Source organism: Caenorhabditis elegans, chromosome IV, assembly GCF_000002985.6.
Source record: "Caenorhabditis elegans chromosome IV".
NCBI classification, from domain to species: domain Eukaryota; kingdom Metazoa; phylum Nematoda; class Chromadorea; order Rhabditida; family Rhabditidae; genus Caenorhabditis; species Caenorhabditis elegans.
The window spans coordinates 7,300,416-7,320,555 of record NC_003282.8 but is presented as its reverse complement, the minus strand read 5'-3'; the positions used below and the strand labels follow the sequence as shown (position 1 = coordinate 7,320,555).

The 20,140-nt window shown below is 34.8% G+C and overlaps 5 protein-coding genes and 5 non-coding genes across 11 annotated transcripts; 5 read left to right on the top strand and 5 right to left on the bottom strand.

Annotated features, from left to right (window-relative positions):
* Positions 1-167: 167 nt before the first annotated feature.
* On the bottom strand, positions 168-456 carry F42C5.16. Its single transcript, NR_056157.1, has one exon. It is a non-coding gene; the product is annotated as an Unclassified non-coding RNA F42C5.16 (non-coding RNA).
* On the top strand, positions 435-583 carry F42C5.14. Its single transcript, NR_056156.1, has one exon. It is a non-coding gene; the product is annotated as an Unclassified non-coding RNA F42C5.14 (non-coding RNA).
* A 1,192-nt stretch (positions 584-1,775) lies between these two features.
* On the bottom strand, positions 1,776-1,924 carry F42C5.13. The gene has a single exon (NR_056155.1). It is a non-coding gene; the product is annotated as an Unclassified non-coding RNA F42C5.13 (non-coding RNA).
* Positions 1,925-3,452: 1,528 nt separating this feature from the next.
* On the top strand, positions 3,453-6,185 carry F42C5.9 (PH domain-containing protein). Its single transcript, NM_068768.7, has 7 exons — positions 3,453-3,656; positions 4,111-4,334; positions 4,419-4,908; positions 4,957-5,217; positions 5,264-5,511; positions 5,561-5,708; positions 5,771-6,185. The coding sequence occupies exons 1-7, from the start codon at positions 3,462-3,464 to the stop codon at positions 5,861-5,863; spliced, it is 1,659 nt and encodes a 552-aa protein (NP_501169.1). The 5' UTR covers positions 3,453-3,461; the 3' UTR covers positions 5,864-6,185.
* Positions 3,703-3,824, bottom strand: F42C5.12. The gene has a single exon (NR_056154.1). It is a non-coding gene; the product is annotated as a small nuclear RNA F42C5.12 (small nuclear RNA).
* Positions 6,186-6,695: 510 nt separating the features above from the next.
* Positions 6,696-7,598, top strand: rps-8 (Small ribosomal subunit protein eS8; the record flags this gene model as incomplete). Of its 2 annotated transcripts, NM_001383118.2 has the most annotated exons (4): positions 6,696-6,807; positions 6,901-7,000; positions 7,051-7,356; positions 7,403-7,598. In NM_001383118.2, the coding sequence occupies 4 exons, from the start codon at positions 6,697-6,699 to the stop codon at positions 7,510-7,512; spliced, it is 627 nt and encodes a 208-aa protein (NP_001370387.1). The 2 variants fall into 2 exon arrangements, with proteins under 2 accessions (NP_001370387.1, NP_001368426.1); NM_001380319.1 differs by lacking the exons at positions 6,696-6,807; positions 6,901-7,000 and having other exon boundaries at positions 7,083-7,356; positions 7,403-7,512.
* Positions 7,599-9,116: 1,518 nt separating this feature from the next.
* F42C5.15 lies at positions 9,117-9,264 on the bottom strand. The gene has a single exon (NR_056153.1). It is a non-coding gene; the product is annotated as an Unclassified non-coding RNA F42C5.15 (non-coding RNA).
* A 531-nt stretch (positions 9,265-9,795) lies between these two features.
* On the top strand, positions 9,796-10,718 carry grl-4 (Ground-like domain-containing protein). The gene is made up of 3 exons (NM_001383117.2): positions 9,796-10,178; positions 10,233-10,304; positions 10,352-10,718. Exons 1-3 carry the CDS (start codon positions 9,798-9,800, stop codon positions 10,529-10,531), a joined length of 633 nt encoding a protein of 210 aa, NP_001370386.1. The 5' UTR covers positions 9,796-9,797; the 3' UTR covers positions 10,532-10,718.
* A 763-nt stretch (positions 10,719-11,481) lies between these two features.
* On the top strand, positions 11,482-12,111 carry F42C5.6 (DUF2650 domain-containing protein). The gene is made up of 3 exons (NM_068764.4): positions 11,482-11,639; positions 11,688-11,828; positions 11,876-12,111. Exons 1-3 carry the CDS (start codon positions 11,499-11,501, stop codon positions 12,068-12,070), a joined length of 477 nt encoding a protein of 158 aa, NP_501165.3. The 5' UTR covers positions 11,482-11,498; the 3' UTR covers positions 12,071-12,111.
* npr-27 (G-protein coupled receptors family 1 profile domain-containing protein) lies at positions 12,105-14,931 on the bottom strand. Its single transcript, NM_068763.4, has 6 exons — positions 14,840-14,931; positions 13,926-14,034; positions 13,190-13,441; positions 12,480-12,971; positions 12,379-12,431; positions 12,105-12,327 (listed from the first exon to the last, which is right to left on the bottom strand). Exons 1-6 carry the CDS (start codon positions 14,910-14,912, stop codon positions 12,206-12,208), a joined length of 1,101 nt encoding a protein of 366 aa, NP_501164.2. The 5' UTR covers positions 14,913-14,931; the 3' UTR covers positions 12,105-12,205.
* Between the last annotated feature and the right edge of the window lie 5,209 nt (positions 14,932-20,140).

Here is a 20,140-nt window from a genome sequence, read left to right as displayed (position 1 = left end):
ATTGAAATTTGGCAACAAACATTTTGGATCTTCCAACAAAAAAAAATGCATACACTTGTTCATATTTTTTGCAATGTCCAACGTATCCCTTATGACTAACGTGAAATGTTTATATAAATACATTGTTAGTGTCATAGTCTCTACGCCTTTCTTTTCTTTCTCTGTTTTTTCTCTGCGTCTCTTCATCCCATCCACTATTTTCTCACCTCTAACTCTTCCGGGGGCCCCGTCAACAACGGCCGCCTCCTACCCGGTCGCTGGCGCGCTCTCTTTCTCGTATCTTTTTGTTCTCAATTTCTCAAAATCTCTCTATATTTACCCAGTGCTTCTTAACTTTTTTGTCACACGTCTCTCCACAACGAGGAACAGCCGCAGAACAGAAACAGAAACATACGCGTGCGCGCGCGCCTCTTTCTCTCCGTCGGTCTGCCTGAAAATGAGAGGATGCGGGGGGCTTCTCTGTTCCTCTAACTTCCTGCGTTTCTTCATTTGTTGTCTATCTCTCATTTTTGGGTCGCTTCATTCTCTCTTAGTTCCTCTGTGAGGGAGGCTTGATGAATTGAGTGCATTCTCTCTTTCTCTCATTACGAAAAGGGCATTATCCTTTCGAGCTTCATCTTATTGTCTTTTTCCTTAAAAAATTACCTAAGTGGCCCTTTAACTTCTAGATAGACCTTGGATTTAGACTCTATCGTTTACATCCTCTATTTCAATTAAGCAAAATCCATTTTGCATTCCATATATCATATTATTTCTCACAGAAATAAGCTCTTACTCGAGCAAGTTCCCCAATATAATCCGCCTTATTCCCACCAGCAACCGGATAAACCTTTGAGTTCTGATATTTGATTAAAGGCTTTATCCTACTCGACGAAATGGGTTTTTGCATAAATATCCCAGTTTAACTCGGATATAACCTTGATATTTTTATAGAAACCAAGTGTCATAGAAATTTGCCAAGTGACTTTTTTTGTTCATTTGAACTTCCACTTATTTAAATAATTTTTCTTGAGAGGTCAAGTTCTCTGAACGTTATTCCTCTTCCAAAAACTCATTCAACCTAACAAAAATTGCAACAAAAAATTCTTTTGCCACAAAAAACGACATTCTATTTCATTCTTTCCGCTCTTTCGCATTTTTCATTTCGTGCTCCACCAGAAATTTCAAGGGTCCCATTCTCCTATAAATGGTAAATATTTTTGTGTTTTTCTTTGCTGTCATTTTTGTTCGTTGATTTCCAAATTCCCAAAGGAATAAAAAACTCTTCCGCAGAAGAAAAAAAAACATTCCCTCGTTTTCTTTTCTGATTTCATCTATAAATGATGAAGCTTTGAAACTGGAAAAAAGGCTGAAGGAGTCAAGGAAAGTGAGTGGAAGATAAACAAACAAAAAAGAATGCCAGAACTTTTTTTGCAGACAAAAAAATGGAGGAAAAGATTTATTTGGTGACTGATTTATGGGCTAGGCGGCGCCCCTCTCTTGGTCTTGAGGGATTTGCACGAGAATAATGACAAAAAAAACGAAAAGTTCGGGTGTGAAGGAGGTCTGCCAATAAAGGGCATTTAGGGGAAAAGAGCGTGATTTAGAATGCAAATAATTTTAGTGGAGGGGTTTAGATATTCATAAAGTTAATTTCACTTAATATATGCTCAATAAGTTGCCAAAGTTCTGTCAAGAACGTTTCATAATTTGGATTGCGTTGCTATTATGATAGATATTTTCGGTAAATTAAGCAGAAAATCGAAGAACCAAATAACAAAGCTTATGTTTTTTTTAAACTCAATATTTGTATGCCTGTCAGATTCTTCAAAGGTTCCATTTCAAAACCTATCTCACTTTATTTGATTGATGAGCCTTTCACTAGCTATTATAGAATTAAAATAGTATAGGCAAGCAATTGCTTCTAATTTACAAATTACAAATTACATTTGCCAATTAAACTGTATCATTTCACCTACTAAATCTCAATTTCTCCATTATTCTGAAAACTTTGAGAGACTCTTTAGAAAACACGTCTAGAATTCTTTGAACCTCTGAAATCCAAAGACAAACGACAAGCTTAAAGAAAACAAGAGGAAACACAAAAAATTTTTGTTTTTTCTTATTCTCTGGTTTTCCTTCCCATTTGTTCTGTCACTTTCTCGAGAAATCGTTTCCACATGGCAATTAGGCCGTCACATTGAACCTCTCCAAACTATTATTTTTCTCTTCCTCTCTACGTCTCTTCAATCACATTCATCTCTTATTGAAATTTCTGGGTCTGATCTCCAATCGGTTTCTCTTTCTCTCTATATTTCATAGATATCTGTTTCCGAAAAGACACGCATCGGATTTCCGTAGATTCACACGATATTCATAGGTGAATATTGGAATTTATGAATGGGAATTTGGCTTTCTATTGAAATATTTTCCTAGATCTTAGACAGATAGTAGCCCATTTCCTCTTATTGGGTCTTTACCAAAAAAAATGCTCCAAAAAAAAAGAAAGAAATTGTTTACTCGTTGCTCCCCTATTTGCACATAATCTTATTACGGAACAAAGACGGAAGAAGGCGAAAAAGAAATCATTATTTTCCCTTTTTGGGTCTTTTTTAGGAGTTAGGGCAGAATATTGCTACTTGTTTTTGTTTAATTATTTTTTTATTAAATTTGAAGTCAAATGTTATTGTCTTATTTTATTATACTTTCTTATTTAAAAGTTTCAAAATTTAACGTAATTTTTCTGATAAAATATTTATTTTAAGTGGTAACTTTTTATTGAAAACTTCTCTTCAAAGTTAACTTTGAACCCCAGCCTCGGGTCTTGGTGGAAGCCAAACTTTTCAACTACAGTACCCGTAAGTATTACAAAATTAGTATTCGTCCAAATAGAAAAGTTTATGATTATACTGTCGTGATTTTGAAAATTTTCACCACAACTTACTACAAAATTGTCAAACACCTATTTTAAAATTTTTCGAAAAATCCTCACAGGTACGGTAGCTGAAAACTTTCGCTCCAAGGGTTATTTTGTTTCTCCAAATTTTCTTCAAAAATCCATGTGACTTCCCGTTCAAATTTCCATTTTCACCCTCTCCTCAAATTGCGTTCCGTTGTTGTCTCCAAACATACCAAACCAACACAAAAAACCAACGACGACAAGTTTCAACAAAAAATGCAACCGGAAACTCTGCTCTCTCTCCCTAAATTTCTCAACTTCTTATTTCAAAAGAACGCCCTTTTTTACTAGTACGATTCAGTGGTTTTTTATTCGGATTTCGAAAACTGATACTTTCTTTCCGATTTTTCGTATTTTCTCCTTTTCCCGCCCTCTCCATTTTCCAATGTTTTATAGCCAGGCAAACATGTTTTATTGAATTTTCCCTATGCATGCTATTTTTTCTATTTGCTTTGATTGTATGTAGCTTCAAGTTGAAATATTATTTTTTCTACCAACTTCTCGTTTTTTCCAGCATATTTCAATGCCAGATTTGGAAATCAACGGAGTTGAAATGGAAAATGGTGTTGGAAGATCAGACAGTTTGAAAGCTGAAGAAGCAAATGCTCTGCGAGAATGGGATCCTAAGCATTTACTAAAAGCCCTCTACGAAATATCATATGAACCACGAGTTGAAACAAAAAGAAATCGATTTGTGACAATGGAAGGACATGTAGAGGTAAGCATTCGTAAATAAAGAAATTACCTTTGCTGTAGTTTATTTTGACCCGCTTTCTCAAGGAGTCTCCAAAAATTGTATGTAATACTCAGTAAATGCTCCTTTGCACGGAAATCTTTAGTAAAAGGCGAAAGATTTTCACGGTTAAATGCAGAGGAACCAGAGTTGATTGTGCACCTCTAAATTGGAACGTGATGAACTCCGTGTACGGACATCTGGCGGGTTTCGCTCACCACGTTGGGGAACGTAGTGGGCGGAGTTTTTGCTTGGAAATTTTCAGGCCTAGAAAAAACAAAAACAGTGATCACATTCCAGAAACCAAAACTCCTACGTCCAAAAGCTATTCAAAAAATATAAAATAGTTTCTATTCATAATAAAAAATAACAATTTTAATTATAATCTCAACTGATTGAGAAATTGGAAAAAACTATATTTTGAGCTATTTCATTCCAGGTCCCAGCCGACGAGGTCACAAAATCAGACGGTCTAGATAATGAAGGATGGATGAAGCAGTACATTCGAATGAAAGAAGGACGTCTTCAAATCTTTGCATCTCACTACGCAGGAGAAGCTCCAGCTCAAGAACTTGTGCTCTCTGGAGCAGATGTAGATGCCAATAAGGATGAGAGAACTTTGACTATTCATGGAGGAAGGGAACATGTTAAATACTATTGCAGGTTGGTAAATTTATGCTTAAAAGTTTCACATTTTATAAAAACCTAATTGTTTTTAATTTTTCCAATAATTTATTAAAATTTCAGAGTTCCATCAGCAGTATTCGACAAATGGCGTCAATCATTCCTATCACACTGTGCATCTTCTCTAATTGATGCCTATGTTAAACCAATTCCAAGAGCATTCCAACATTTAACTGAAAGAATTTTGATTCTTGAACTTGGTTCATGCTCAATCAGAGCCGGTGTTCTTACAACAGAACCATCACTTCCACAATCATTCTTCCCAGCCATAGCCGTCCGAACTGATGATGGAAAGATTTTCGTTGGAGAAGACGCTTATAGGCCGGAAATTAGACATAATGGTGATTTTGTTCGACCAATCTCTGCTACAGATCCATCAGTGGAAAGATATTCAATTGATAAAGATGTTCTGAAAGCAGTTATTGGAAAAGTAACAAAGGAATTGAAAGTTGAGCCATGGAAATATAAAGTTTTACTTTCAATCCCTCAAAATATCCCAACTGTTTTGATTGGAGAATTACTCCAGATTTGTCTTGAAGATATCAAATTTCAAGTGAGTTATCGCTGAGAAAACTTTTTTGTCTAAAAAATAAACTTTCAGTCGGCAGGAATCACTCGTCAGCCATCACTGATTCTGTATGCTTATGATGTTACAACTGGAGTTGTTGTCGATATTGGAGAAAGAGTTAATATTGTTCCAGTAATTGATGGATATGTCGTCGAATCGGCCATTTGTTCAATTCCATATGGATCACAGCAAATGGGAGATTCGTTAAGAGCATCATTAAGTGCTCATAACAAAGGATTATACGCTTTTCAAAGTCCTGTGGAGAAGCTTATTTTAAGATTTGCACTGGAACAGGTAAAATTTAATCGTATTAATTTTCAAAAAAATACTTGAAGTTTAGACTACCTACGTACCAGAGGATTATCAAAAAGAAGAAAAATCAGAAAATAAAGAAACTAGAATCTCATTAGATGCTTTCACACCATCACCTGGAATGCAGACCCGATTCGATATTGATAACTCCAGATTTTTATGTACGGAAGGACTATTCAAGCCAAAGAAATGGGGTCTTGACACGAAAGGTCTCCACCAATTGATCCACGAGGCAATTCTTCAGTGTCCAATTGATAGTCGTCGAACACTGTATAGGTAAGAATCGTTAGTTTTCTAAAATTTATGACCAAAATTATGCTTTCAGAAATATTTATTTGGCTGGAGGAGCATCTCTTATGCCAGGAATTGCTGAAAAACTCGAACAAGAATTATCTACAGTAGTTCCAAACACAATTCACACTCAAGTTAACATCAGTCCATGGCGGTATAACGCAGCATATCTTGGAGCCCAAGTAAGCCCACCAACTAAAAAAAAACCAACTAATAGAACAACGGTAAAATTTTAAAATTTCAGATCGTCGCATCAGCCTCCACATTTGAAGACTCCTGCATTTCTCTTCAACAGCTTCCAAAGTTCCTTGCACAGCTCCAGTCATCGTCTTTCTGAAGCTTCGACCTGAAAAATAATGATTTCGTTAATTTCTTATGATTTCACTGACCAACCTGAAAATTCCGCTTTAGAGGCTCATTTTCCTGCTTTTTCGAGAGTTTTCTTTAGACCTTCGTGTACTATTCGCTTTTGTACAATTATTTTCCTTTTGTTTTATCGATTTTATTTGTCCGAGAGCTCTTTTTTACATATTTTTGTGATACTGTTGTCGTAATGTTTTCCCCGCAGTTACTTTCGTTAAAAGTTATGTCAGACAGTTGAGTCGGCTAGCAATTTTAGCTAGACAAATTTATTGCATCATAAACATTTATTTATAAAGTTTTTTTGTTTTTTTTTCAAATCAATTGAAGAATTCTACACAAAAACAGATATGATTGGAATTTTATTTTTTTACAGCGAAATATTGACTAAGTAATTTGATAATTTCAACAAAAAATGCAGATAATTTTTGTCGAATTTCTATAAATCTTTAATGTAACAAAAAGAGCACGAAAATCATGTGAAATAAAACACTTTTTTAAAGGGACATGGCATTTCACGAGTGAAGGGTCTCGCCGCGATCTCTCATCTGCAGCAGCCGCCGCTCTCTGTTTACCACTGTGAATTTTTAGGCCCGATTTTCTTTTTCTATTTTTTCTTCAATGTTTCTGCTTTTTGTTAAATTTTCTCGAAAAAATCACTGAAAAATAGAAGAAAATCAATGTTTTAATCACTTTATTGTGTTTTGAAAAATTTAATGTTCGAATATTTTTGTTTCGAGAAGGAAACTCTTTCATTTATCGTATTATGTATTTTTAATTCATTTTTGTTAAATGTGAAACGTTTTCAGCATGGGTATCTCGCGCGACTCTTGGCATAAGCGCTACAAGACCGGAGCCACTCAACCGGTCCCTCACAAGAAGAGGAAGTTCGAGCTCGGACGTCCAGCTGCCAACACCAAGGTAAGAGCTGTTTAATTTTTATTTTATTTACCAGGGATTTGGTTGAATCAGTAAAATTAAATTTAAAAAAGATGATCGCGAAATTACTCTCAGATTGGAGCCCACCGCGTTCGTCTCGTTCGCACTCGTGGAGGAAACGAAAAGTACAGAGCTCTTCGCCTCGACTCCGGAAACTTCTCCTGGGCCTCTGAGCGTAAGTTTCGTTATTATACTTTATAAACCGTTCATATTCTGATTTTTCAGAGACTACTCGCAAGACCCGTATCGTTGATACCATGTACAACGCTACAAACAACGAGTTGGTCCGTACCAAGACTCTTGTCAAAGGAGCCATCATCAGCGTTGATGCTGCTCCATTCCGTCAGTGGTATGAGGCTCACTATGCTCTCCCACTTGCCAGAAAGAAGAACGCCAAGCTTTCCGAGGAAGACAACGCCATCCTCAACAAGAAGAGATCCCACCACACCATGAAAAAGTACACCGAGCGTCAAAAGACTGCTGCTGTTGATGCACTCCTCATCGAGCAATTCAACACTGGACGTCTTCTCGGTAAGAAAATTCAGAAATTTCTTCAAGTTTAATCATTATTTTTCAGCTCGCATCTCTTCTTCCCCAGGACAAGTCGGACAAGCCAACGGATACATCCTCGAAGGAAAGGAACTTGATTTCTACCTTCGCAAGATTCGTGCCAAGAAGGCCAAGTAAATGCCTTTTGTGGTTGTTTTCTTGTTTTTGTTACATAAAACATAAACGAATTGTTACTAGAAATTTGTTAATAGCACATTTGGAATAAGGTTACAACTGCAGGGATTTTATGCATTATTGTTGGGCGAAGGATATACAATGGTGATTCTATTATTAAAGATGTTCCTGACAGACAGCCCATGGGTCTAAAGGAATTTCAGTTCGGTCTGCAAAGGATTGCTTTTTAATAGAGATGTTCTCGGGAAGGCTGAAGTAGTAGTGATCAGAGATGGGCTGGCCAGTATGACATGAACATTTTTAATACATCGAGAAGAGTTTCGTTCTGGATTAGTATGAGCTCATAATGCACAGTTTCAGAAGCGCCTTAAGTTATAGGTACAAAAGCAGTTTGAAAAGTTCGTGGTGTTTTAAAGTCTTGTTAATTCGAATCTGGCAATGTCGAGAAGGAAACTAAACGTGGATGCCAAAATATGATTTTTAAAAGTAAAAAGCTTTTCTCATTTATATTCCGACTCATTCTGACTTCGTTGAAATAATGGAGGAAATAAAAGCAGATCAGGATAGACGTGGAAAAATGAGATTAAGATCTTACTGTACTTTTTAAAGGCGCACGCAAATTTTCAAAAAAGTTTGTTTCGTTTCAAGACCGAGGATTCTTCGTTTGTTCCATGAAAATCAAATGTTAAATTTCAAAATTCGGTTCCTAGATTTCAAAAAAAATGAAGAAAAATCAAAAGAGTTCGATTTTTGGAAAGTTATGACGTCATAACTTTCCAAAAAATCATATATGACTAAAAATTGTAATTTTTTCAACATAAAATTAACCAAAAATACGTATTGTTTTCTAGATTTTCGTTTTAGTTTTTTTTGAATCACCTCTAAAAATTATAAGATACCGTATTTCCTCTATAAGTAAGGCATGCAACACTAATTTTCGGACACCTAATTTGATGCAAAACTAATGGAGGAGCAAAACTAATTTTTGAACAGGTTTTTTCTCATGTTTTCCATTAAATTATGGCATAATATCATCAATTTCAATAACAACTTATGAACCAAAATGGACGAATTTTACGACTCATACGCAAACATTGTCCGAGTTGTACTCATATTTTGCCAATTTTGACTTATTATACCAAGTCTGTAAAAGTTTTCCTAATTTTTAGAACGATTTTGTAATGCAAATTTTGAATTCCTAAAAATAGGGAACAAATGAATGGGAGCAAAACTATTAGAGGTGCGAATCTGATAGAGGATGCAAAACTAATTTTCGATTAGTGATTTTAGATGCAAAACTAATGGAGGTGCCTAACTAATAGAGGAAATACGGTAATAAAAAGTAAAGATGCTTCCAAGGATTACTCATACCACAACCAGTTTCCAGATCTTATGTATGCATCAATTTCAATAGGAAAATGAATAAAGTAATGATGTGCGACAAAATTTACCAAAGGTGTCAGATAACCTTGAATGTGAACAATGAAAGTTCACTTGTGATTAGCATTTTCCAAATCATTTCAGATTCTCAATTTCCAGTAAATTTCAATTGTCTGAAAATTAAAAAGTTTAACTTCAACAGAAATCGTAAAAGAAAAAGAAAAAGCAATCGGATTCACCTACTCGTCTCCTATAATTAATAGGTGACGTAACACGATTACTCATCATCCAATTCAAAAAAGGAGGGAGAAGCTGTGTGAAACCAGTTCTAGAGGGTCAAATTCTCGACAGCAATGAGGTAATGGAGGCGGTGCCAAAAGATGTCAGGGTCAAAATGGCAAAAAGGTATATAAGGTATTGATGATGATCAAAAGAAAATGCCATCTTCTTTTCTTTGTTTCAATTCAAAATCTTATTGATGAGATGAGGACAGATGCCGATCACAAACCCTTTTTCATTTTATTTTTCAAACCACTTGTTTTCTGGAACCAAGTGATCTTATTACCTAGACGCGAAGGTCTCGGCACGACACATTTTTATGAAATGCAAAAGTGTGTGTGTGCGCCTTTAGAGAGTACCGTAAATTCAAACTTTCATATCAGTGGAATTTTCGTAGCTTTTATCAATATTTGGTATAATTTATGTACGCGTTTGTATTGTTGTTTTCGAATTACAAAATTAAAACACACCTTTTTTTCAGAAAACTTCGCAGAAAATTTGAAATTACAGCATCCGAGACCGGGTACTATAATTTCGGCGCAAAGCTTCGCGTCTGGGTAATATTTAAATCCAAAATCCCTCAATTCGGAAAATTTTCTTTTTTTTAATCAAAAGTTTTTATTTTCCAGATGCTTCTGCCCATTTCAATTCTCTTTTCAATCATCCCTATAGCATCTTCAACATTCGGAGGATGTTGTTCAATGGGACCACCACCATGTCCTCCACCTCCACCACCAATGTGTGCACCTCCACCTCTTCCGTGCCCTCCACCTCCAATCTGCCCACCTCAATTCTGTCCTCCACCACCGATGTGTCCTCCACCACCACCTCCACCACCACCGCCGATGTGCCCACCGCCACCACCACCGATGCCATCATATTCCCCATGTCAATCATATGCTCCAGCTCCGGTATTCAATCAATATGCCATGCAACCAGCCAACGATTGTTGCTGCAGATGTGGAAGCCCATGTAGATTCATGGCTAGACATAGAACTCATGGATCAAAGGTACGTTTCTTTGAGATTTCATCTAGACTTTGGGAATAATTGTTTTTTGTTTAGCTGTTCACCACTGAGGATCCAGAGGAAGATCCAACCTGCAACAGCAAGAAACTCAGAAGAGTTATGGAGAGGGTAATATTATAAATTTCTGGTTTAAACTCTTAACTTTATATTTACAGAACATGAACGGTGACCCATCGATCTCAAAGCGTGCCATCCAAAAGGCTGTCGAGGAGAAGATGTTCGGAAAATTCAATGTTATCTGCGCAAGAGGAGACTTCTCCTACGTAGCATACACCGAGACCTACTGCCAAGTGGCTAACGACGACGTCACTTGCTACGCTTTCAGACCGATGTAATTCTTTGTCGGTTATTCTTATTTGTCTTCGTTTCCTTTATTTGTGTAGTAATTATTATATACTTCGAGAATGCATTCCGGTTTGTGTTGTATATATGACCTTCACTTCTCTCTTTGTCTATCACTTCCCTCGTCCCCCGGTTTTTTTCATTTCTAATTTGCTACAAAATAAACCGACGATCTCGTGCAAGATCCCATTGTTTTTGAGAACTTTGAACGTGAACATTGGAATATAATAAGAAGCGGAAAGTTTGAAAACAGAACATAGTAGAGTTATACTTCCAAACAGGTACGGTGTCGTCTGAAGGAGCGGGGGAAACGAATCTCCCCTGGACAGTAACCGTCACAGAGCGGATTTTGTTACGTGGCTTAGAAAATACAAAAACTAATGATCCTACAGTTGTCCTACGGTACCCTACTACAGTACCTTACAGTACTACCACAGTACCCCAACAACATCTAATCGCGATCCCCCACTCACTATCACTTCAAAATAAAAATACTCTTTTTTTTCTAAAACTACAGTAATCCTACAGTACCTTATAACACCACTCTTCTCACATCATTTCGGCACATTCTAGTTACAAATGTCTATTTTTGCCGAATATCATAGGAAAAATCTTTAAAAAATAATTGATTTTTAAAAATTTCAGTCACAGTTTTGGTAAATTGCTAAACTTTCAAAAATTGTGGATCTTTCGAGGATATTTTAAAACAGATACTAACCATAATCAAATAGTTGACAAAGTCACTTTTATTTCCAATTTCCTGCACCTAATTTTAAAAGATCCCTTTCAACTATCAAAAACAAAAAAAAATGCTCAACACAACGCGAAAATGTAAATTTTTAGTGCATCAAAAGAAAATAAAAGAGCCATAACTCTGCAAATTGGCTGAAATTAGATTGAAGAGACCGTCTGCTCGTGCTCTCAATTGTTCATAGAAATGTTCTATCGATCGCCATCTTGATGCTCTTTTCTCATCGAAAGACGTTTTTAAATTCGTGTTTTACTAGTTTAATTCAGTTTTTAATTGCATTCTACAACTTTTCATTACTTTTGGCACAAAATTCAGAAGAGACTCAAACAGAGGGATCAATAGGGACTACTGTGAGCTTCAAGGTTCTTGGTTTTGAAATTTTGAAAGATATCATTCAGACTGTGGTGAAGATTGAAAGTGATGCAATTTGGTGTCCAACACATCGAGTTGGAAATCAATGTCCTGAAGAAACTCTTTTATCTTTTTACAAATGTTGTGGTCATTTAAACAAAGAATGTTGCTTTCATCTGAGAGTCTGGGTGTGTTATTTTGAAAACTCATTATTCCGATTAAATTAAATTTTCAGATTGTCATAATGATAATTGTTCTTCCAATCTGTCTCGTTCTTCCTGCATCCACTTTCCTAATCCGCCGAATTTTGTGCTCCTCAAGTCAACAACCAACCGGAAGAGCCCCTTCAGCAGCGGATCGTGTTCGTCAACTAGCTGCAGAAGATTCAACAACTTTTAGAAGAGATTCTGATGATATGGTTATGTTGTAATTTGTCCTCTCTACATAAGATTATGAACATTTAATTAGAAACTACAATAATTTATTCAATGACAGATTCATTTTGTGTACCCGTTAAGAGATCATCAGAAAAATACAGAATTGATCACCTATTATCACTGAAATTTTAGCAATTCGATGATGTATTGACCGGATTGAATTTTAATGTGAACTTCCTCTTCTTCTTTGGCTGATTGTAGATATGCTTGCGGACATCTACATTCAGAAGAGCATATAGAACCCAGTTGCCTGAAAGTTTATTGTTTATTTCATTACAAATAATTGTATTTTTTCAATTACCTGCAGCATTTATATATGGAAGACAATTTGAGACAAGACGACAATAGACGAGGCTGAAAATATAAGTGATTGAAAAAAGAAGATTATTTTCGAAAACTTACAAAATACTTTCTCCACCACTTTCTTCCTCATTGTCCCCATGCAAAAATTGATCGATTTGATAAATATAATTGGGAAGCATAGTGAATCCCCAAAACGGAGCCCAACATACAAAATGGAACACTGCAATTCTCCAAATACTCTTCTTCACTTCACTCATATATCTTGGCTCTTTTCCTGGTTTCGCCAACGTCGTTGTCGTCTGAGCTCTTCGCATCTTGTATTTTGTTCGAACATGACGAACGAGCATGATGTAGCAGGCTGTCATTATAGCGAACGGAATGATGAAACCAACGACAAATGTGTATTGGGCGAACAGATTGAAGACTTCATTTGACATTAGTGGTAGACAAACCCAGGTGACATCTGGGTCAAATGGTACTGAGAAATGTTGAAGGTAGAAATAATGGATGATTGTTGGTACGAGAACTCCAAATATTGTTCCGACTGCCAGAGGTACAAGTGACATCCATGCACGGTAGATGTGACGAAGCCTTAATATTTTAAAATTATCACCAATCTTTTTGAGTTCAATTTAATTTTTTATGATTTTTTATTGGTCTGCAATTCCTTCTTTTATTCTGATTACGTATTACTCATTTGTTTCTAACACCCTCTTTTTCTAATGACGCCATACACTTGACTCATATTACATTGCAACTATTCAGAGATTAACTCATTACATTGTCACCCCACCCTCAACTGAACTTACCGCGTGCACACAATGATGTATCTCTCCAAACTCATCACAGTCAGCAATACTACCGAGAAAAGTTTTGCGAAGATCTCGATGGATCGAATTATATAGCAAGCTGCAGAGCCAAATATCCAAGTCCCGTGGTAATTATAGCTTGCCGTGGCAGGGAGTGTCAATAGAAGGAACATGTCCGAACATGCGAGAGCAAATATGTAGATTCGAGATCTTTGAGATACCGTTAATTGAACTGACGCACCGCTCCATAATCTGAAATTTTGAAAAATTTACTTTTGCTTGGTCTTTTTTCTCTGTCATATTAGTAGGAATATAAGGAATAGAGCTGAAAATGTGCGAGGAGTACAAGAAAATGTATTGCAAAAATGCAAAGAAGCCAAAATTTGTTCGAAACATTTGAAAAAATATAATTCCGATCGACACGGAAAAATTGGGAAAATTGGATAGTTTAGCTAAAATTAGGATTTTTTCAAAGTTTTGAATTGCCATACAAGATTTCGAAATTTTTTTTACAAGTAAAAATGAACCGTTGGGACTTCTTTAAGTTGGTTTGCATAAGATTGATCTCTGCCTAGACTTTTCGAAATTGACTTTCAAGTGGCCATACTAACTTTTATTTATATTTTCACTAAAATCGACGAGTAAAACGAAGTTCTAGAAATAATTTTACTAGGAGGGAGTAAAACTTAATTCTTATGAATTTCAGTTTACTGTATTAACACGATTTCAGACTAACTTTGCACGGAAAAGTTTATAGATGATCCATAGATTTCCAGGTGTTCCAACGAGACAAACGACTATGTAGACAACTGTCATAAAACCTTTTGCAAATGACATATCGATATCTGAAACAATAACATTAAAACATTAATTTTTCTTGACTGATAATTCACTTAAAACTAAATCCTACCATTTTCAAAAATGAACATTTCGGGGAAGCTTTTATCTTTCAGAGGGAAAAGATAAATCAATGAGTAGAATATTTCTAACTGAAATTTTTCGAGAAATCCTACAGAAGATATGCTATACGGAAAAAACAAGGAAATTCGGTTACGCAGTATTCAAATTTGATCAGAAATCAAAGAAATTGAAAAGATGTCTAGAGGAAAAAATTCTCAACGTGTGCAAAGTACACCAGGAGGAGAAAACCCAAATCTGTGGTGATCAAAAATAAAATTATTTAATTTCAGAACAAAATCCGTCGGATCCCACTCAGATTTCAGTATTATAAAAACGTACGAATTCAACTGTCTAGTATTGTCCCAAGTGAGACTCTACAACAGACAGAGAGTTAGCTATGAGTAATATGAAGGTACCCAACCATAATTTCTGATGTTTTTCTCCTTTTGTTCTTCCAATTCAATTCTATTTGTTTTTACTTCTCAGACCTCAAGAGTAAGGGAGGAGCATCGAGAAGAATGAACAAAGCTAAGGAAATGAATGAAAATATAATAAGACACGGGGGATTTAGTTCGGTTTTTTTCCTCGGAACATAAAATTGAAAAATTAATTCTACGACGACGGAAAAAAATACCTGATGCAGAAAATTGCAAAACTTTACACCACAAACCGGAAGGAAATGTAGGAGTTTTTACATGTTTCCGTTTTTTTTCTCGATTTCGAAAATAGCAGAAATAGAGTAAAACTCACGTGGTTGTTGATCTTCTTCATAACTATCATTCTGAATTGAAGTTGTCGTGAAATTCGAGGAAAAATCCTCCATCAAGAAGGCACACCCTAAAGACGAAAACATCATTAAGAAGAGAATGAATACTTTGGATATTTCAGCATGGAAAAAATAAAAAGAATAGCGGAAGGTAGCGTGGATACATAGATTTTGGACCAGAATTGGAGCAAGTAAAATTTCTAGAACAAAAAACAAGAAAACAGAACAGGAACCACGGTGAATGCTCATACTGGTAATCTGATCTGAAACTCAACCCTAAATTAAGACATAGATTCTGTTACAGACGTATTCATTGTTCTCGATTTTTTTATTTCAGATAAATATTTTCAACTAATTTATTGAACTAATTGTAAGCATATATGTATCTTAAAAGCGACAATATATCTAGAAAAACATTGAAGGCCGTGTTTTATTTCGGAAATGCCACTTTTGAAATACCCGGGTTTTTTTTTCGGAATTCATTTTTAAAAAATTTTTGTAAATGTTTCTCATCATAGCGACACATTTTTCAAACACCACTATTTTTATAGGATTCAACTAATTGTGCACATAACTTTAAAAATAATAATCGTATTTTCAAAAATTAGTTCTCAGAACGAGAAATACCATGATTTCATCTTAAAAAAACGTACTATGCCGTTCGAAAAACTGGAACCTTTTTGTTTTTCCAATTCTAATTTTAATCTTAAATCAACGATGGTGACACATTTTACATTGTTCGCTGTGACGGGCTCATCAAATTTGCATAATTTTTGATGGAAACCGTTTGCATAATTTTTGATGGAAATCCAATTTTTCTTCGTCATGTTTCCAGATTATCGTAGAGCAGACAAAGATTTGAATTATTAAAGAAAACATTTTGTTTTCAATGAACAAAGACAAGAAGAACAGATAAAGCTGTTCAAGAAAATAAGCTTAAGAGCAAAAATCGTCGATTAAATGAAACCTTTAGACAAAATATTTCATTGGACGGAAAAAAGGAATATTGAGAAGAAAGTAAGAGGAAGTAGCTGAAAGTAAGTAACGGACTGGAAGTGAAATAAGAAATTGAATTTATCGTTTATTCTATATCCATTGTTATATGTGGTCTTTATTGTTGCACGAATGTCTGACTATGTTGAGTATGTGAAAAACGAATTGATTTAGTGGAAAAGTATCATAAGTCAATGTAAAAGAAAACAAGAAGCGTATACAATTACCACTCGGATATTTTCCGGAACTTCTCAACCAACTTTAGCAAACTTTAGCAATACCAATCGTAAAAGTAAAAAGAAGATGACAAATTTGGCTTGAAGGGGGGGGGGGGGGGGGGGGGTTTGTGGTGACCTCCAAAAGTTACCACTGAAAAAAAACCTAACCTTGGTTAAAAATTCGCGAAAGTTGCTTGAGAAGTTTTGATGAATTATCGAGCAAGCCCAGAGCAAAATTGCCGAACTAACCGAACCATATTATACCGTATTTCTCAGTATTATATTTTCTTCAAAAATTTTTTTTTCTTTGCAATCTGAGCGTGTAGGGAAAATTACTAAAACCATTGAAATTGCTTGAAAATTAATATTCAGTACTAACCAGATGATATACTCTTGAAATTATTTGAAAAAACAAAACAACTTTTCAGCAATAGAAAAATAAAATGTTCTTTCAAAAAAGTACATGTTTCCATATGACGAATCATAACAAGTTCACAAGAAAAGTGTGAAAACTTGAGGAAAAAAGAGGAAGCTTTTGAATATACAATGTGAGAATATTTCTGAGAATTGCAGATTTGGAAGACATCCTGAAACAAAAAACTTCGCTTTTTCCGCAATATTCGTGGGATCTTGAATACACTGAAAATGCTGCAAAACTTCTGCACTTAATTGACCTTTTTTTGTAACGAGGATGACAATAAACAAGATTAATTTTCTTCAAGTAAAATAAGGCGGCTAGAGGACAAAATGATCAACAAAAGGACGAAAAAGGTGCTTTTCTTCTAATAAAAATTCAAATACGGGAGCTAGAAAATCATTAAAAGCATAGATTTTTAGTTTTAATTGATTACATTTTGTAATGTTAAAAGGTGGAGTGACTCCAGTAGAGGAATTGTTAAAAACCACTCCTATGGTGCCTAAATGATAAAATACTTTTGGAAACTTTTTCGAATTTTTTTTTCAATCAAAAAGTGGCAAACTGAGATTTTTCCAATATTGAAAAAATCCCATGCCATAGGCATGTTTTAAAACACTCCTTAGATCACTTTTGATGCAATAGAGGAAATGTTGAATAGAAAAAAAAATTAAATTGAAGTTATATACTTTTTGCCAAGTTTTTGAGTAACCGCAACATATCATCACAGTTATCCTTCAACGTAGCACATTTATTCGCCCCTGGTGGTACACAAGTTTAAACCTCAAAACAAGATCTCTTTCAGACCATTTTCGAATTAGCTTGACACACAGACGGATCCTAAAATTCCTTGAAAAGCTATCTCTTTTATATCACATAAAAAGATTTACAATTAACCCGAATTCCTATAAAGTCTGACTAGTTTTTAGGAAAAAATATTCCACAAAACCTGAAGACCTAAGCGTTCTTATAATTGTCAAATTTGAAAAGCGCAAATGATAAACAGACCAATTACATGTCAAAATGCATAATCGCATAGAAAATTAGAACTTTTATCTGAAAAATAAGACACGAGAAAAAAAAACACGCTGAAAGTTATTCTAATCCTACTATGATTTTTGGTGAGGATATTTGAAAACCAAACGATGTGATTTCACCCTCACTCAGATATAACAAGCACTTTCCAGACGCACTAAAGCTCTTTCGAGTTATTTTCGTGATACGTCGAAAATTTTGAGATTAGACCAAATAAAATATTGCCCTCGATTTTTTTATAGTTCTCTTTATTCTTAACCTCTCTTTGTAGTTTTTTCCAACATCAATGTGTGAATCCTTCAAAGTGTTTTTAATGAGCTTTCAGACTAACGTACAAAAACCAAAAACTGGAAAAACATTAAAAATCTGTAAAATGCGAAGATAATATATGAACACATTTCCCACGACGATTTCATTTTATGATGTCGCGAATATTTAGGCAGATACAGAGTAAATGTCTATAAACACAGAAGAGAACAACACACAAATAAATACGAATACTCAAGTCATTAGGATTTTGTGTGGCTCAATTTTCACAAGTTGTCGAAAAAAAGGGATTGCGAGAAAAACACAAAAATTAAATAGAGAACGAACGCGTTCGAACAAATTGACCTTGTAGAAGAAAGGGGTTTATGTAGTTCCGAGAGTTTGAAAAGAATGGAAAATATTTAAAAACAAAAAAAAAAGTGAATCGGTTGTAATAATTCAAGTAGAGGATTATGTCAATGACCCTTCGGTGTTTCTTTTTTCCAAGAGAAAGCTGACTTGGCTGAGAATTAGAAGCAGGAAAAGCAACAACTCGTACTTTCTAGATACAATACGTTCAAAATTGTTTAAAAAATAACATGGGATATATTTTTGACACCATCATTTTTAACTGTTTGAAGTTTGTACAGTATCAGTATAGATTTGCGCATTTAAAATTATTGCATATAGGCAGGCTTGTATTGACTTCCTCGAAACAGTTGAGGCCAGCCGGAAAAGTTTAGAAGGTATTAAAGAAAGATAAGAAACATGAGCATATATTTGTGGCACTTAAAAACATAAGCTCTACCTATTAAAACTCGAAAACCATTATGTTATCCGGAACTAATGATCACTAAACCTTCTCATAAAGAAGAAGGTTCTCATGAGCTTTTTCGTTCATTTTTCCTCCATATGTCATCGTTTTCAAATAAAATAAAAGTATAACACATATCTCTTGCAAGAGAGCAAAAATGAAAAAGTTTTTGAAAAAAATGCAAGTTAACAAAAACGCATGTATTAATTAGAATCAAATGTTTACTCAAAGAAGATAACAACAGCTAGAAATGGAATTGGAATAATTTCTGAAAAATGCATATTTTCTGTGAAACACAAAGCTAAAAAACAAGAATCAGAAAGAGAAAGGGGTGTCTAGAATTTTGGATTCTAATAAACATGTTTCAAAAAAGTTGAGCTAGTTGAGTCATTGAGCAGGTGAGAATGGAAATGGAGGAAGGTCTCGTGAGATGTCTCGTTGAATTTTCTCAAAGTGTCTATTACATTTTAAAGTTCTTTTTTTAATATTGAATGCAAGCCTGGTTGCGATAAATTTTCTATTTTTGAAAACTGATTGTTGAACTATTTCAAAAGATACTGCTTCCTTGCGGGAAGGTACAAAAATGCCAAAAGCAGGCACCAGGCAGGCATAAAACATAAATCTACGCCTGAAATCGTAGTTGCCTACCATTTTTTGTATCCATGAAGTTACAGTTAAAAGTACTAAAATATCTTTTTTGAATCTAGAAAAATAATTTTCACATGGTCTGTCAAACTCGCTAATGATATTGAAAACAAAACTCATTACAAAAAACCACTCAGACTAACGATATGATTCTGGAAAACCAATTTGTTTATAATAAACTCGTCGTAGAAGTTTTCAAAAGAACGCAAAATTTGAAACTTTTCGGAAAAATTATAGGTTCTCACGAGAGTTCTTAACAATTCAAGACGTCAGTTGACTGTGCATAGTTTGAACTACTTAAAAAATCAAAAGTTTCGAATTTTCCTCCGAGTAACCCAAAAAGATATACAATGGAAAAACATTTTGTGTTTTGTCAGACTAGCCAGAACTCATTAGACCAAAAAAGAAAAATAAACCCGTAAGATTGAAATTTTTTCGTTTCGATTTTCTGAACAAAAAAGTGAATGTTTTCAAATTCTGTTTGGAAATGTGACGTAAAAACTAAATAAAGCTGATCCTAGGTTAATATGGGATAAGTTGTTTGCTTTTAAAGTTATCTCATTTCAATTTTGTTTTGCATCAACTAAAAGGAAATACTCAGTGTTCAAATTTACTTGATGTTACAAAAAAATAAGAAAAATTCAAGTCACTTACAGAATTCTTATCTCTGAATTCTGCCTTTCGAACAAGCCATAATTTCAGACGAAAACTATAATTTTGGGGAAAAAGGATAGAGTCACGCGAGCCTAATCACATGTTATGAAGAGGTATACTGTAGGAACTTTCTTCCTTCGATTACTCAGTTTTTTTCGTTGTTTTGAAAATGAGCATAAAACCTTTTTCCTGGAATGTACTGAATGTTTGAAATGGGTCGAAAAAAGGAAAAAGAGAAACGTATCTTCTCGAGTTGAATGGGAGT